The 18,481-nt window shown below is 42.4% G+C and overlaps 1 protein-coding gene across 1 annotated transcript in view; it reads left to right on the forward strand.

Moving 5' to 3' along the window:
- The window catches only part of znf408 (zinc finger protein 408), a 35,994-nt gene extending 20,138 nt beyond the window's left edge, over positions 1-15,856 (forward strand). The window contains exons 4-7 of the mRNA XM_072272208.1: positions 2,962-3,026; positions 7,079-7,275; positions 10,431-11,372; positions 13,823-15,856. Of these exons, the coding sequence (XP_072128309.1) occupies positions 2,962-3,026; positions 7,079-7,275; positions 10,431-11,372; positions 13,823-15,087 (2,469 nt within the window). The 3' untranslated portion in view covers positions 15,088-15,856. The remainder of the gene's footprint in view (positions 1-2,961; positions 3,027-7,078; positions 7,276-10,430; positions 11,373-13,822) is intronic.
- Positions 15,857-18,481: the final 2,625 nt, after the last annotated feature.

An 18,481-nucleotide genomic window follows, 5' to 3' on the forward strand; every position in this document is an offset into this window, starting at 1 on the left:
TGTGAGGCAACTTTCAGGGATCTGTGGACATGTACCCCCAGATCCCTCTGCTCCTCCACACTACCAGGTATCCTGCCATTTAATTTGTACTCTGCCTTGGAATTTGTCCTTCCAAAGTGTACCACCTCATACTTCTCCGGGTTGAACTCCATCTGCCACTTCTCAACCCACTTCTGCATCCCCTCAATGTCTCTCTGCAATCTTTGACAATCCTCTGCACTATCCACAACACCACTAACCTTTGTGTCATCTGCAAACTTGCCAACCCACCCTTCTACCCCTACATCCAGGTTGTTAATAAAAGTCACGAAAAGTAGAGGTCCCAGAACCAATCCTTGTGGGACACCACTAGTCACAACCCTCCAATCCGAATGTACCCCCTCTACCACAACCCTCTGCTTTCTGCAGGCAAGTCAATTCTGAATCCACCTGGCCAAACTTCCCTGGATCCCATGCCTTCTGACTTTCTGAATAAGCCTACCATGTGGAACCTTGTCAAATGCTTTACTAAAATCCATGTAGATTACATCCACTGCACTACCCTCGTCTAATTGCCTGGTCACCTCCTCAAAGAACTCTTATCAGGCTTGTTAGGTACGATCTGCCCTTCACAAAGCCATGCTGACTGTCCCTGATCAGACCATGATTCTCTAAATGCCCATAGATCCTATCTCTAAGAATCTCTTCCAACAGCTTTCCCACCACAGACGTAAGGCTCACTGGTCTATAATTACCCAGACTATCCCTACTACCTTTTTTGAACAAGGCAACAACATTCGCCTCCCTCCAATCTTCTGGTACTATTCCCATGGACAACGAGGACATAAAGATCCTAGCCAGAGGCTCAGCAATCTCTTCCCTCGCCTCGTGGAGCAACCTGGGGAATATTCCATCAGGCCCCGGGGACTTATCCATCCTAATGTATTTTAACAACTCCAACACCTCCTCTCCCTTAATATCAACATTCTCCAGAACATCAACCTCACTCATATTGTCCTCACCGTCATCAAGTTCCCTCTCATTAGTAAATACTGAAGAGAAGTATTCATTGAGGACCTCGCTCACTTCCACAGCCTCCAGCCACATCTTCCCACCTTTATCTCTAATGGATCCTACCTTCACTCCTGTCATCCTTTTGTTTTTCACATAATTGAAGAATGCCTTGGGGTTTTCCTTTACCCTGCTCACCAAGGCCTTCTCATGCCCCCTTCTTGCTCTCCTCAGCCCCTTCTTAAGCTCCTTTCTTGCTACCCTATGTTCCTCAATAGACCCATCTGATCCTTGCTTCCTAATCCTCCTGTATGCTGCTTTCTTCCACCTGACTAGATTTTCCGCCTCACTTGTCACCCAGGGTTCCTTCACCCTACCATTCTTTATCTTCCTCACCGGGACAAACTTATCCCTAACATCTTGCAAGAGATCCCTAAACATCGACCACATGTCCATAGTACATTTCCCTGCAAAAACATCATCCCAATTCACACCCGCAAGTTCTAGCCTTATAGCCTCATAATTTGCCCTTCCCCAATTAAAAATTTTCCTGTCCTCTCTGATTTTATCCTTTTCCATGATAATGCTAAAGGCCAGAGAGCAGTGGTCACTGTCCCCCAGATGCTCACCTACTGAGAGATCTGTGACCTGACCCGGTTTGTCACCTAATACTAGATCTAGTATGGCATTCCCCCTAGTCGGCCTGTCACAATACTATGACAGGAATCCGTCCTGGACACACTTAACAAACTCTGTGAGAACACCTTTACGAGAATGAAGAGTATACTGACCAATACTAAACTAGGCATGACAACCTGCCTCAGAGTACTGAAATGTTACGTTTATCCAGTTATGTTATATGACTCAGAATGTTGGACAATATCTAGTAATATGAAGAAACAAACTGAAGCAGCAGAGATGTAGTTTTTGAGGAGGATGCAAAGAATATCATGGACAAAACGAATACCTAATGAGGATGTCATGAACAGAGCAAACACAAAAAGAGAAATCATGTATGAGATCATGAAAAGGTAACTTCATTGGACATGTGATTAGGAAAGAGGAGTTAGAATTCACTGTAATTATGGGAAAGATTGAAGGGAAGAAAGCAAGAGGACGACAAAGACAAATGATGATGGGGACAGCAGCCAGAGAACTGGAAATGAATACCAATGAATTGATCCACTTGACCCGAAACAGGAGTGTGTGGGCCATGGCAGTCAAAGCTCAAACTGGGCATGGCACCTGATGATGATGATGATGATGAGTTTCTTGGGAAGCTGACAAGTCTGAAGGTACATAAGTCACCTAGATCAGATGGACTATACCCCAGAGTTCTGTAAGAGGTAGCTGAAGTGTTTGTGGAGGTAAGAGTAATGATATTTCAAGAATCATTAGATTCTGGAATGGTTCAGGAGGTGTGTAGAATTGCAAATGTCACTCCACTCTAAGAAGGGAGGAAGGCAGAAGAAAGAAATGAGACCGTTACCCTGACTTCAGTAGATAGAGAGGAGTTGGAGTCTGTTATTAAGGATGACGTTTTGTGGTACTTGGAGCAACATGGCAAAATAGGCCTAAGTTTTCGTAAGTAGGAATCTTGCCTGACAAATCTGTTGGAATTCTTTGAGGAAATAACAGGCAGGATAGATGAAGGAGATTCAGTGGATGTTGCTTTTTAGCAGGTCTTTGGCAAGGTGCTGCACATGAGGCTGCTTAACAGTACAAGAGCACAGGGTATTACCAGAAAGATACTAGCATGGATAGAAGATTGGCTGACCAGCAGGAGACAGAGTGGGAATAAACGGGGACTTTTCTGGTTGGCTGTCCCTGACTAGTGATGAGGGTCCACAGTGTGGGTGGTAATTGCTGACAATGGACTAATACTGACACAATCAGCTCTATGAATTTGGCTGTTTTTCTATCTTTATTCTGGGCCCTTGTGACTTATTGTTATTGTCTTTGATAATACAGCTTGGAGACAGTGGTGAAAAAGCAGGAGAAACTCAGGTCAACCAGTCACTCTCAAATTGGATGAGGTAATGTCCTTTTCATGTACAAGTAGTTAACAATCAGCAAGCATTTCCAGAGCATGAGTTTGTTACACTTTGATTTATTGTAAATTCTAATTTGTTCTCACACAACTCCCTTTAGTTTTTGGGAAGACTGGAATACAGAGATGATGTAATTTTCCAAGAAGAGTCAATACATGAATTTTTCAATAAAGCCTCTATCCTGCCACCTAAACTTATACTAGCATAGCAAGTCGCTACCTAGTTATCTGCCAGGAGTCACTGGCTGCGGATCAATAAATCTATCGATCCCAAGAGATCATGCCACTATGATTACATCAGTCATTGGTTACTGCATAGCCTATGTCATTATTAAATAATACCAAGCCAGGTTATATTTATTTGGGCTGCATATTGGATCTATTCAGCTATTTTTTGTTTCTAAGTTGGCTCCTTTTTGTTAACACAGAAACAAGTTGACACTGCTTCATCAAGCTGAAAGTGACAAATCACTTACAGAAGTGCATCTCATTTTGTCTCAGCTGCCATTGCCTTCCAGTTGTTCACTTGGGTCTATTAATGGCAATGAAATTGAATGTGTGAAATCATTACAACTGGTAATTAATTCTCTATCAACGTTTGGCTCCAGTGACCAAAGACTGTTTGCTTATTATCTTGAAATAGTTTCACTGCCTTCACACAACACCTTAGAAAGGGCTGATTCGTGTAACAATGCAAGTATTCTCTCTTCACTTTTATGATCTCAATTGCATGGATCTTTACCAAAATCAACAATGCAAGTATTCTCGATTTTGGTAAAGATCCATGCAATGGAAATCATGAAAGTGCTCGGGGGAATGCGTGGAATGATCATATTGGCTTTTCATTCCTGCTGCATCTGTGCTTATTATTGCCACAGCAGATTGCATGTAAATGAGTCTTTTAGATCAGTCTTTTAACAAACTGTCTTCAACTTGCCTTTGGCGTTGCCACCTGTTAAAATACAGAATTCTGTACTGATTTGATCTCAAAAATGTAAATACAGTAGATTCCTTTTGTTTCGAGAGTGGATTTCGGACTGCTGGAAAACTATGCTGGAGAGGTAGTAATGGGGAACAAGGAAATAGCAGACGAACTGAATAAGTATTTTGCATCAGCCTTCACTGTGGAAAACACTAGCAGTATGGTGAAGTTCCAGGTGTCGGGGGCATGAAGTGTGTGAAGTTACCATAACTAGAGAGAGGCTTCTTGGGGAAACTATAAGATCTGAAGGTAGTTAAGTCACCTTGACCAGATGAACTACACCCCAGAGTTCTGAAAGAGGTGGCTAAATGGATCATGGAGACATTAGTAATGATCTTTCAAGAATCAGTAGATTCTGGAATGGTTCCAGAAGACAAGAAAATTGCAAATGTCACTCCACTGTTCAAGAGGAGAGAGAGGCAGAAGAAAGGAAACTATAGGCCAGTTAGTCTGACCTCAGTGGATGGGAAGACGTTGAAGTCAATTATTAAGAATGAGGTCTCAGGATACTTGGAGGCACATGATAAAATAGGCTGTAGTCAGCATGGCTTTCTCAAGGGAAAATCTTGAAGAAATAACAAGCAAGATAGACAAAGAAGAATCAGTTGATGCTGTGTACTTTGATTTTCCGAAGGCCTTTGATAAGTGCCACACATGAGGTTGCTTAACAAGCTACAAACTTATGGTATTACAGGAAAGATTCTCGTATGGATAAAGCAGTGGCCGACTGGCAGGAGGCAGAGAGTGGGAATTAAGGGAGCCTTTCCTGGTTGGCAACCAGTGACCAGTGGTGTTCCACAAGGGTCTCTGTTGGGACCTTTTTTTTTATGTCGTATGTCAATGATTTTGATGATGGAATTGATGGCTTTGTTGCAAAGTTTGTAAACAATATGAAGATAGGTGGAGGGGCAGGTGGTTTTGAGGAAGTAGAGAGGCTAAGAAGGAATTTGACAGATTAGGAGAATGGGCAAAGAAATGGCAAATGAAATACAGTGTTAGGAAGTGTATGGTCTTACACTTTGGTAGACAAATGGAGAGAAAATACAAAAAAACAGAGGCAAAGGGACTTGGGAGTCCTTGTGCAGGATCCTGTAAGGGTTAAGTTGCAGGTTAAGTCTCTGGTGAGGAAGGCAAATGGAATGTTAGCATTCAATTCAAGAGGACTAGAATATAAAAGCAAGGATGTATTGTTGAAACCTTATGAAGCACTTGGAGTATTGTGAGCAGGTTCGAGCCCCTTATCTTAAAAAGACTGTGCTGAAACGAAGAGGGTTCAAAGGAGGTTCATGAAAATGATCCCAGGATTGAAAGGCTTGTCATATGAAGAGTGTCTGATGGCTCTGGGCCTGTATTCACTAGAATTCAGAAGAATGAGGGGTGACCTCATTTAAACCTATCAAATTGTGAAGGGCCTGATAGAGTGGATGTGGAGAGGATGTTTCTTATAGTGGGAGAGTCTAAGACCAGAGGACACAGCCTCAGAATAGAGAGGTGTCCTTTTAGAATGGAGATGAGGAATTTCTTCAGCCAGAGGTGGTGAATCTGTGGAATTCTTTGCCACAGAAGCTGTGGAGGCCAAGTCTTTATGTATATTTAAGGCAGAGGTTGATAAACTCTTGATTGGTCAGAGCATGAAGGGATATGGGAGAAAGTAGTAGATTGGAGCTGAGAGGAAAATTGGATCAGCCATGATGAAATGGCAGAGCAGACAAAATGGGCCATATGGCGTAACTCAGCTCCTAAATCTTGTGGTCTTGTGGTCTTAATTGGGACACATCAGGACCAGAGTATTTTGGCCCAATTAAGCGGCTGCCCCAATTAGCCAAAGTTTCATGGAAATCGTTAAAAAGGTATTAAAAAGACAAACTGAGTAACAAATTATATGCAAATTAAGTGACAGAACAAATTAGAACACCACCTATACCACTATAGTACTATAAAACTGTATTAGTTCCTAATAGTTATCAATGGAGAAATTCTCCCAGCTTATGCTGCCTTTTTCTTCCGATTGACTGTAAATGAACAAAATCAGCGCTGACACCTAGTGCAGTTAATGGACTGCCTTCATACAATGCTTTCAATGATGCATCCTCCAAATCTTCATTTTTAATGTAACATTCAAGATAGTTGTCATTACCTTCAAATCCTTCATAATTCCTAACTTGTCAAAGTATGAAATTATTTCATTTTCACTCCCAGATGTTTCTGGCATCTCCAAAACTGAATGCTTGAAACTAGTGAGCAAAACAATTCTGAATTGTCTGTCATCTTATTTCTCGCCAACTATCAGTGACAAAAATCATTGCTTTTTTGAACACTAGCAGACACAATTGATGCTATTAAAAAAACTTTGCTTTACACACAGTGTTACGTCTAACGGCCACTCGTGCACCCGACTAACCCTATTTAGAAACTACAGCAATAGCGTCCTGTCCCAATTAAGTGGCGTAGCATCTCAAATAAATGTAAGGGAATCCTGGCTATTTTCTCGATATTTTTTTTGTTGTTGTTGTTGTTTAAGAATTGTCCCAAATAAGAGGCTGTCCTGATTAACCAAAATCCATTGTATACAAATCTTTCATCGTATTGTCTATTTTAAAGATTATTTTTGGGTCATCTCACAATAATATCAAAATGAATAAACTGTTTTGGAGGATACTGGGGAATCATCATAGACTATAATCTAATTGGTGGAATCAAAAAACTGGACAACTGAAATTTGTTGCAATCAGTGAATCTCACACAAATGCATAATACGTTTCTGAGAAAAATATATTTTGTTTATGGTATTTTGGCATAGAATTCCCCGTTTTATTCCTCCCACAAATCACAACTGCTCCACAGTATCAGAAAACTGAGAAAATACCTCAATGCCTGCTCCAGTAGCACTGTAATGGAGGTGGATGAGAGCAGTCTAGTAATTTTAAGTCAATGTAATACCATAGCAGTTAAATAAAAAAAGATTAGAATTTGTAAAATTGAAAGTTGTTACAAATGATGGTTGCAAAGGTCCAGCCGCAGTTACAGATGGATAATAAAATGCGCTGTTTTTACAGATATGCAAACAAGGCAAGAACAAAAGAAGAGAGCAATGCAGTCATTTTCCAGTTTTATGGGAAAATTTACTACCGGGTTTGTAAAAATATTGAATTGGGCCAGGAGCTTCTCTTGTGGCCTGAGGAGAATCTTGTTCAATCAGCACAGGGGCTAAGTGACACACAGAAGGACAATGACGTTGTCAATACTTGCACAGGTAAATGTGCTTTTAGGATATTCCATACCCTCATGTAGAAAGCATGATATTTGTTTTATTTATCTGTTTGTAGGTGTAAACCTCAGGCTTGGCCAGCACGTGTTCATCTATGGGAAAACAACTTCTAGCCCCCCACCAAAATGAGAAATCTCGTTTGTGTGGGCGCTGCATGATGTGTTGCCCGGTTACAAACCTGCACCGCAAAATATCAGGCAGTACGCCATATGCAATTATATAACGGAACTTTATAAATCTTAATCTGAATATAGGGTTAGTAAAGAAAATAAAAAGAAGGAGGGCTCATTTTAAGGGGGAAAAAGTCAGAAGTGCACGTTGGAGCTCACAAATATGGCCATTCATCAACCAGCGACCTCCTCCGAGTGTCTCGGACCCTCGCTTCTGGTCCATTCCGTCTGGTAGTCTACCAGCTCTGTCCACGCGCGTTTTCCTTCTTCCTCTCTCCCGACAAAAGACCACGAAAATCTCTCTTCCAGACTCACAAGAAAGAACATTTCTCTCATTGGATAACCCTCACATTCCAAAGCCCCGTTATCTCTAGTCATAACCCAAACATTGCTGCTACAGAGAAACCATTACATTAGCAGCAAAACATTACAGCGAGGCCATTACATTAGCAGTGAAACCTTACAGCGTGTTACACAGGATACAGACATCACTGGCATCATTAGCATTTAAAGTGTATCCCCAAGTTCTCCAGAACTGAGGATGCTGTTAAGAGTAAATGACGCCAGTGGATCTGGTGTTGCGTCAAGGCCAGACTGAATATGAACAGCAATATCTTTCCCTGAGGGACATTGGTGAACTATATGTGATTTTTACAATCTATTATACTACTAAAACACTCATTCTCTGACTGTCTGTTTGTGACCTTCAATTAGCACAAACCGTGCATTACATCGGCACTTTTTTTGCCTAAATCGAATTAAAATGCGCTGGCTTACAGAATGCAGGCAAAGTTCAGGGTTATATATTCATATAAAATTGCTCATTCGCCAAAAATCAACAGGCTGCTTTTCACTCGAGACCTGATTGGCCATCATGGAGACCACGACGCCATAGCCCAACGCATGCGCACGGCAGCCTCAGCAGCACCTCACGATACTCACAGCAGTCACACCAACCGCAGCAAAGGGGCAGGGCTATCACGTCCATTTAGGAGAGCACCAACCACATCATCAAGAAACAAAAGCATCTTGGAGGCTTTGGTGTTACTGCTTCCTATCTTCTATAAAGCATTAGGGTAAAAATATATGGATAGCCTAATTATGTCGCGTGGAAAGAGAAGGGGGACATTATGGTCGAGATGATGCCAAACGTCGTTGGAAAGCGGCAAGGAGAGGGAGAGAACAACAATCAGATGAGGCCAGGGCCGCACGACTCCAGGATCAAAGAGTTAGGACAAAATAGATGAGACAGAGGAGGACAGGCATGCACGTCTCCAAAATGACAACAATAGGCACAGACGGAGGAGAGAACAAGAATCCGATCAGGCCAGGGCCGCAGGACTCCAGCATCAGAGGGGAAAAAAACAAATGGTAGAAGAGATGAAGAGACAAAAGATGAAAGGTCTGCATGTCTCCAGAATGTCAAAAACTGGCAGAGAAGGAGGGGGGAGAGAGGAAGAGACAGAGGAGAAAAGGAAAGATCAACTTGAGAATATGCGGCACAGAGTAATTATTGCGAGAGATGTCATAAAAAGTGTCCTTCGTTAAACCAGAAATGTGGTCATAAAAAGTGTCCTTTGTTAAACGAGGAGGAGCAATATTTGTCTTGCTATGCATCCTTCTTCTTTAATACACCGAGTTCTTTAATTTCCAAAGCACATCACTTCACACTGCGCTACCTTTCTCTCAAAAGGTGCCCCAACAGCTCACCTGGTTGTCTAGTGATCGCATAGAAACATAGAAAATAGGTGCAAGAGTAGGCCATTCGGCCCTTCGAGCCTGCGCTGCCATTCAGTATGATCATGGCTGATCATCCAACTCAGAACCCTGCACCAGCCTTCCCTCCATACCCCCTGATCCCTTTAGCCACAAGGGCCATATCTAACTCCCTCTTAAATATAGCCAATGAACTGGCCTCAACTGTTTCCTGTGGCAGAGAATTCCACAGATTCACCACTCTCTGAGTGAAGAAGTTTTTCCTAATCTCGGTCCTAAAAGGCTTCCCCTTTATCCTCAAACTGTGACCCCTTGTTCTGGACTTCCCCAACATCGGGAACAATCTTCCTGCATCTAGCCTGTCCAATTCCTTTAGGATTTTATACGTTTCAATCGGATCCCCCCTCAATCTTCTAAATTCCAACGAGTATAAGCCTAGTTCATCCAGTCTTTCATCATATGAAAGTCCTGCCATCCCAGGAATCAATCTGGTGAACCAGATGTTTATGTTTATGGATATTGATACTCTTTTTAGACCACAATTTCGAATAATCACAGGTGAACTGGTTTGTTGTTTTTTTGTTAATGAGAGAGCACAGAAACAGGCCTTTCAGCCGCAAATGCTGGAAATGCAGAGCAACACACAAAATGCCAGAGGAACTCACCAGGTCAGTCAGCATCTATGGAGAGGGATAAACAGTCAACCTGATGAAGGGTCTTGGCCTGAAACTTCGACTGCATGTGTCTGGCCATCAAGAACCCATTTACAAATCTTATTCTCCCCATTCCCCATCAGTTTCCCTCAGATTCTACCACTCACCTACACACTAGGGGAAATTTATAGTGGTCACTAATAATATTGAATCCCGCATCTGGAGGAAACTTTAAACAACAAGGGAAAACATGTAAATTCCACACAGACACTACTGCAGGGTGGAATGATGCAAGCTTAAGCTCTGAGACAGCTGCTCCATTAGCTGGGCTGTTGTGCCACTCACTACATTCCCAGTTGCTAAAAGTAAGCAGCTGATGTGTGTGTCATTCTTTCCTCACTTTTATATTGTGTATCCCTGCTCTATAAGTTAAATTCTACTAAGGTACATTTCTTTAGTTCTCCTTTAAGCTTGGAGTATTATCTTAGTTGCTGTATAGATTGTTTTGTACCACAAAATTTTGAATGATCTATGTGAACACCATAATTGTACAGAGTTGATGAAGTTTTTAATATCAAAAGCTCTGATCTCTTGTTAACAGATGTATTGGATAAAGAGCTTGAGGACAGAATATCGACAGATGGTGCTGAAAAGTCAGCTGAGGTACCTCCGTCTGTGCAACTGTGCACCAAGCTAACTGTAGCAGTAAAGGACATGGAGCGTAAGGATGTGGTGAAAGTAGATCAGCCTGTTAAAAGGTCGCAGCGGCTTCAAATCAAACATGAAATTCAGAACAAACTGTCAAAGAAGAAAGTGAATCGGTTTGCCTTGAAGAAGCTCAAATCAAGATTAACTGAGGAGGTAGTGCTCCCAGTTAGTTCCTCCAAACAGGATGACAAGAAGCAGATTGATCCTGGGATTGACAAAAAGGCACAAGATGCCAGTAACATTAAGGCTAAAAGGCTGAAGAAAAATTATCAATTTGGACTTGGTGAGAGGACTTTGCGATCATTAATATGCAAGAAGACTCTTCGAAGTCCTCCAGTGCGAAGAGCTCGAATGATACACACTGGACTCGATTCAGACAGACTGAAAGTGCAGGTAACACAAGAGGACATACTGAAAAAGAGGAAAACAAAGTTGAGACACAATCAGAAGAGGAATATTGACAGCCTAGATGAATGCTCTGAACAAAATACAGAGAACAAGTCAACTGACAATTGTGGGGAAGCAAAATCAGGTGGAGATTTGCCCTTGTGTAATATGAAGGGGGATGGGCAAAAACCTCCAGTAGAAAATGGAGATCATGTTCATGCAAAGGATAATCTCACACCTACGAACAAATCAGGGGGAAGTAAGAAGTTTTGTCGGCGCAACAGTTCCCAGATTGACCCCAGTGAAAGGAGGTACCAGTGTGATGACTGTGGGAAAGGTTTCATTCAGTTATGTCACCTGAAGAAACATCGTTTCACACACACAGGGTACAAACCATACATGTGCAATGAATGTGGGAAGCGCTATAGCTCTGAGGAAAGTTTTAAAGGTAAATGGGAAAAAAAAATTAGCCCCTTTCATATCAGTAGAGAGTTAGAGTTTGGAGAATGTGTCCATATATTGTGTGTTTAATTATTTTGTTATTTACACTAAAAGCAGTGTGAGGAGGAAAAACGAGGACGTTTCTAAATTTCTCTAAAAGGTCATTATCCTGACTAAAGATATTTTTAAAATATTCCCCTTTCCCTTGCTTCCATTGCTTCCTGTGCCAACTGATAGAATGGCTTATAGACCTATCTAATTAACTGATGTTTCATTGGCATCTTGATGGATTTGCTGGAAGAGGACAAAGCGGTTATACTTATTTATCGGCACCTTAAATCTGGAAATGGCTTTCTGATGAAGGTATCTAATGGAGTATCAGCAAATACAATGCTGCATTTACATGTACCCTTTCACAACTTAAGGGCTTCGTGCAGCCATTCATAACTTTGGAAGTGTAGATAATATGGTGAGATGGAAATGCAGCAGACCACTTGCATTCAGTGAGATCTCAGACCAAGTAATGAGTTGATATTTCATGACATATCTTAATTACGTCAGTGAAGTAAAGGATTATTGAGAATTCCAAGAGTCAGCCCAAAACATCAACTGTTTATTCAGTTCCATAGCCGCTGCTGGACCCGAGTTCACAGTCACCATGTTGTTTGTTTTTTCATATAATGTATACAATCCCTGTCTCTCAATGGCAGTTTGGAGGAAGCAAGTTACATTTTTACTTGTAATCAAAGCTGTTTGACAGTACCCAGTATTCAAAAGATAATCTGTATAATTTATATATTTCTTGCCCAAAAGGTGTAACAAAATCTTTAATTGAATAGTGCTTTCAACTTCCTTAAAAATTCAGAAAGGTAGTGGTGTTGGACTAACTAGTGTGAGCCCATTGCTCAGAACTCGGGTACCACAAGGAAGTCCATGTGTCAGAAAAATTGTTGAAGTGAAGTTTACAATATGTTTCTTTCACCTTGGAATCAAAGTATTTTATTTGTGGGAAAGATTAATACGAGGCATTCTCTTCTCCCCCGCCTAAACAATAGGGAATATCTTTCCCAAACCATGTCTTTCTGAATTAGCCATAATACAGAATTTTTTTTTTAAGTTCAAAATGTCAATGATTTTTTTAATCCCCTCACGTGGTGACTTAAAACTATTTTTAACTAAATGTCCTAGCTGAGTGATTAGTTTATTGTTGTGATGAATGATCAACTCTTCCCAATTTGTACTCTCTTTGTTAGATCAGCACAACTCTCCACAAATTTCTCTGGCTGAGGTTGATCCTCGAAAATTTTCCTATTTTGGGAGGTCCATCCCCTGTTACTAGCTGCCCTTCTTAAAAAGGCTCCATCTCTGATTTCTATTGATCTTACTTTTGGTTTTTGTATAGAATTTGAAAAATATCAAAGACACTATCAGGTGAAATTGTAAGTTAAGATCTGGGCAATGGATTAATGTCAAGTACATTGACATGCACAGTTTTGATTAGTTTCTCTGAATTTAATATCCAAGTTGTCCATTATAGTTTGAGTATAGCAGGCATCTTCAGACTTTGTCTCATCGGCATCAGAGAGTTACTAATCTTGCTTTAATCCACACAATACCAGATTCTGCAGAAAAATCGTCATATGAGAGTTCAAAGATATCTTGGGTATCTACACTTACAAGTGTTTCTATTTGCTTGATATGTAATGAAAATACTTGCCCAGTTGAGATATCAGAGTTGACATGGGTACTGGTTGGCAGTCCTGAGCTTCAGGACATGCAGATGTGGGTAGAGCATTGCTGTGTACTCTGGAATCAACCACCACTAAAGAGGGTAATATTGGAGCCCTGTGGATTGACATCTAACTCCCATATTGTTTAACCTTCTATCAGTGCCTTGTTGAGTTGTGGAATTATTGCATCTGTTATTGGAGTTCTGCACTTCTCCCTAATTTGGCGGGGTAAGGTTGCCATTGAGTAAATAAGAGGATGGAACCACACAGGAGATCAATCATACATCATCTGTAAGAGGGGAAACAATTCAAGTTGTAGGTAATTTTTTTTAAGAGTCTGGGAAGAGAAAGTAATGTTACAGAAAGGATGAGGAGGAGTGTAAAAAATACAGGATGAAGACATTAGGAAATGCTAAGCAGTCAGGCCATGGTCGTAGAAAGAGGAAAACTGTGTTAACGTCACTGATGAATAACCTACGTAGCAGAATTGGCCAGTTCTGACAAACAGGGAAAGCATGGACAGATTTAGTTAAACTGCCAGCAACTATACAGGAAACCAATTTTACCACATGCAGCAATGTGATGTTGTCCCATAGGAGTGCAGCGAGTAATTTGTAGGAAATTAAGGACAGGAAACAATTTGTTTTCTCAATTAAGAGATTTACTATCTTTCGCTTGCAGACTGGTTATTGTTTTAAATAGTCTCCTAACCATATATTTTCTATAGCCCATCAGATGCTGCATAGAGGAGAGCGTCCATTCAAATGTCAGCAATGCGATAAGGCCTATGCATTGAAACGAGATCTTCGAGAGCATGAGCGGGTTCACTCAGGCGAACGTCCATTTGTATGCAATGAGTGTGGAAAGGCATTCGCCAGGCCACCATCACTCCGGATTCACAAGAAGCTGCATCGCCTGAAGGCCATGAACATTGGCAACCCACGGGCATGTCGCTGTAGTGTGTGCGACAAAGAGCTGGCCAATCCCGGCTCACTGAAGAACCACATGAGGCTGCACACGGGCGAAAAGCCATTTACTTGCACGTACTGCGGCAAAGCCTTCAGGCAGATTGGCAACCTCCGTGGGCATCAGCGCATCCACACTGGGGAGAAACCATACAAGTGTGACGACTGTGGTGAGTTTTTCTCACAGCTGCCTGAACTACGCAGGCACCGCATTTCACACACAGGGCAGGTCTACCTCTGTACGATATGTGGCAAAACGTTGAGGGACCCGCATACCTTCAGGGCTCATGAGCGCCTGCATACGGGTGAACGACCCTTTAAATGCGATCAGTGTGGTAAGGCTTACACCCTCGCAACCAAGCTCCGGAGGCATCAGAGAATCCACTTGACTGAAAAGCCGTTTAAATGTGACATCTGTGGCAAAGGGTACACAATGACTCAGAGCTTAAAGAGGCACAGGCTGTCTCACAAGAAAAGTGAAGCACGAAGTGTAGGGGAGGTCGCAGAAGCCATCGCCTCTTTGGAGAAAGAAAGCTCTGAAAGTAAACCTCCTGCAGAAACGTCAAAACAAATTAGGAAAGTGGGTTTAAAGGCGGCTGATCAAGAGAGCAACAGCCCTCTCAGAAATGAAAGTGTTGTTTTCAACCTTTACGTGCACACCATTGAAATGGTAGAAATCCCAAATGAGGAACAGGAGGAGAGTGTAAAGGCAGGTACTGAAGGCCAGAGTGCAAGCGAACAGAGTATTACATTCCAGCAGGTGGAGCACAATTTAACTCCGGAGTCAGGAGAAGTGGTCAAAGACAATTTGCAAGATGCATTCACTCAGGCGGGAAGTCAACAACGTGCGAATGGAGATATCATAGAAATAATTATAGCAGACTCAGAAGATTACACTGATGAAGTCACTTCCAGAAATTGTGCTGCAATAGAGCAAGAGAAATTGGCCAACAATGCTGTTGTTATTGAAGAGGACAATGGGTTTAATATTGTAGCTGAGATAGTAGAAATATCAACTGGAAGTTGAGTTCCATTAACATGTTCAACTTTGTACATGAAACTGAAGCAGTTACATTTTAGATCGTGCCTGACACAAATGAAGCTCAAGTGATTTGACTGCCATTGATTGAAAAGACTTATGGCAGCATCCTTGCACTCAAACTCCACACATTTCTTTGTAAGTGCATTATGTAAATCATTATAGGTTTTTATCGTGGATTTATTTATAATCCTGTGCCAGAATTACTTGATGATGAAGTGCGTGAGCAATGGCTGTCAGACTAACTCAAATACCGCGAAGATTTCAATACAAAACTAATTAATTTTGCAGCTGAAGGACAAAAAGCAGTTGAACCACTTGCCTCTGGTCACTTTTGTTAATGTTGCAATATGCACTAAGCTAACATTTCCTGGTTATGACATGTAGTGTCTCTGTCTAAACATGCAAGATAAATTAAAATTATTAAAAATAATAATTAGAAATATCGATGATAATCAATTACCAAAAAGGCATTCTGTTTGGGGGGTGGGGTATGGAGAGGAATATATTGATTTCATGCAATCCTCAAAAAAAAACCCATAATGTAGATTTGTTGAAACTAACAGCTGAAATAATGTCAAAGCATGTCTCAGGGTTTGAGTGATAACCAGAGATTAATGCTAATGAGTTCCCGACACTGGGTTGGTAATCCAGAGGTTTTGACTAACAGCATGGAGAACATGGGTTCAGATGCCAGGTTAAGAATTTGAATTCATTTCAAACCTGGAAGTAAAAGAAAACACTGCTATCAATAAAAATGAACACAATTCAATTGAATTCTTGTAAAAATTTAACTGGCTCACAAATGCTTAGTCTATATGTGGCTGTAGGTTTGCATTCATTTGGTTAATGTGTAAGTACCATATGAAGTGGCTGAATATGCAAGACCAGTTGGACGAGACCACATCCAGCAGCCCAAGCAAACCAGTCAACACTACGTCAGGGAACGAGAATGGAGAGCTTTTGGCAGCTGCACATCCTGAGGATTATCTTTAAAGCTGGCTTGGAATCACATTCTGAGCTTCTCATTACTTAGCGATGCATCAATTTGTTGCAGTAAAACCCGCACCTGATAGCCAAGTATGACAGATGGTTCCCTGACCGGGAACTGAACCCATGCTGCAACAGTGAAAGCACCGAATCCTTACCACTAGACCACCATCAGTGTGTACACGGGGACATTAAAAGGTATCCTACTGCTGATGTTACTCTTGGGGTGGTGGACAATGTATCCTACTGCCGGTGGGTGTGGTTGATGATTTGCTAAAAGATGTGGTAATTGGTAGAGATTCATAGGGCTGGCCTAGATTTGTTGGGTAATGTTGACTCCACTGTAGTCTTGTCTTGCCCTGCGTTGACAGGGTCCCAAACCAAAGCCTCCACCAGCAGCGGCTAATGGACTATTTGAGGGGGTAAGAAAAGGCCAGGTAAATCATGTCAGAAACACTGCCTGGAGAAAGCATTAGGTACACCTGGCCACCCATCTAACACCATAAACCTCACCACAGATCAATGGCAGGTCCCCACAAACATAACTACCCTACAGCAAGCAGATCCGTCTTGGGTGAAGGGGGAGGATGACGAGGGGTCCTTTAGCTGTAAAGAAATCATCATGTATGTGGCAGTTACCCTGTCAACTGATTGGCAGGCCCCTCACTTTACATCTTGCTCAAACCATACCCTGGGCTGGCCATTTGGATCAGCAGAAAACCTACTGAGAGTAAGCCTCAGATTCTATTGGCTAGCTGTGTATGTTAACATCCAGCATTATTGTTCTTCCTGCCCTGAGTGCCAAAAGACCCACCACACATCCAACACACTGACAGATCCCTGCTACAGCTTTTACCCATCATAACCACCCCACTTAAACGTAATGCTATGGACACTGTAGGCCCTCTAGAGAAAAGCAGCTCTGATTTCTGTTATATTTTGGTCATTTGCGACTATGCTGCCTGGTTCCCTGAGGCCTTCCCTCTGTGTTCCATTACCATCTCTCAAATCATTGCTGCCCTAGTACAACTCTTCTTCCGTGTGGGTTTCCCTGAAGAAATTTTAACCGACCAGGGCACCAATTTTACCTCATGCATGTCTCAATTACATCATCAGCTGGGGTATTTCTGGTATTTGCACCACAGCCTTGACGAAAGGTTTAATCAAAGCCTCAAGAACACACTGAGGAAGTTTGTGTCTGACCCAGGAAGAGACTGGGATAAGTTGGCTGCCTTTCCTCCTGTTTGCATTATCAGAAGGTTCCCCAGGCATCGACTGGCTTCACCCTATTTGAGCTCCTGTATAGGTGAGATGTCCAGGGACCCTCAATTTGATCCACCACCAATGGGAGGACAAACCCCAAGGCAGCGCAGATGAGGCACTGTCTTACAAATGAGGAATCGCTTGGAGGCTTACAGAGAGGAGGCTCTGCAATCTGGAGAGGGTCCAGTAGAACCAGAAGAGTCGATATGACCGTTAGGCATTGCATCGTGAGTTCACCCTTGGTCAGAAGGTTCTTCAACTACTTTCCACCTCCACCAACAAACTCTTGGCCAAGTGGTAGGGGCCTTTTGAAGTCCTGAGAAAGCAAGGTCCAGTCACCTATGAAGTGCTCCACCTGGGGAAAGGAAAGGCTTCTCAGACATATGTCAACCTGCTGAGAGACTGGAAGGAAACAGAGGGCCCAAAGGTGGAGGAAGCGGGGGGAGAGATGACTGAAGACTTGCAGTCTTGGAGTCCCTGAGGGCTTGCATTGACTTCTGGAAAAACAACACCGCCTCCAAGTTTGATGCCTACCCCATGCTCTGGATTGGTGTGCTGCTGGAAAGGTTGGGCCATGCCACATTTATAACCATTCTTGACCTTTGCAAGATCCTGCTAGCAAAGGACTCTTGTGAATACACCACATTCAGCACTCCCTTGGCCTGCTGTTTGGGCTGTATGGAGCCCCAGTGATCTTCCAACGGCTGATTGACCATGTGCCGAGAGAATGTGAGAAGCATTGTGTGGCCTACCTGGATGATGTGGTCACCTTCAGCACCAGCTGAGAGGACCACCTGGAGCATCTTGAGGATGTCCTGAAGAAGATTGCAGCTGCTGGCTTGACACTGAACATCCAGAAGTGTGAGTGGGCCTACATTGAGACACAGTACCTGGGCTACTGGCTAGGGTGAGGACTAGTTCAGATATTGGTCGACAAGGTCAAGGCCATCAGAAATGGTCCCTGCCCCTGTACAAAGAAACAGGTCTAGTCCTTCCAGGGGTTAATTGAGTGGTATCACCATTGTATCCCTCAGTTTGCCACATCGGCAGTCCCTCTAACAACTGATGCTGAAGTCTGCAAAGAATCCAGTCTGGTGGACCAAAGAATGTGATTGAGGCTTTGAGTTCC

The sequence above is a fragment of the Mobula birostris genome, chromosome 11 (genome assembly GCF_030028105.1).
Source record: "Mobula birostris isolate sMobBir1 chromosome 11, sMobBir1.hap1, whole genome shotgun sequence".
Classification (NCBI taxonomy): Eukaryota; Metazoa; Chordata; class Chondrichthyes; order Myliobatiformes; family Myliobatidae; genus Mobula; species Mobula birostris.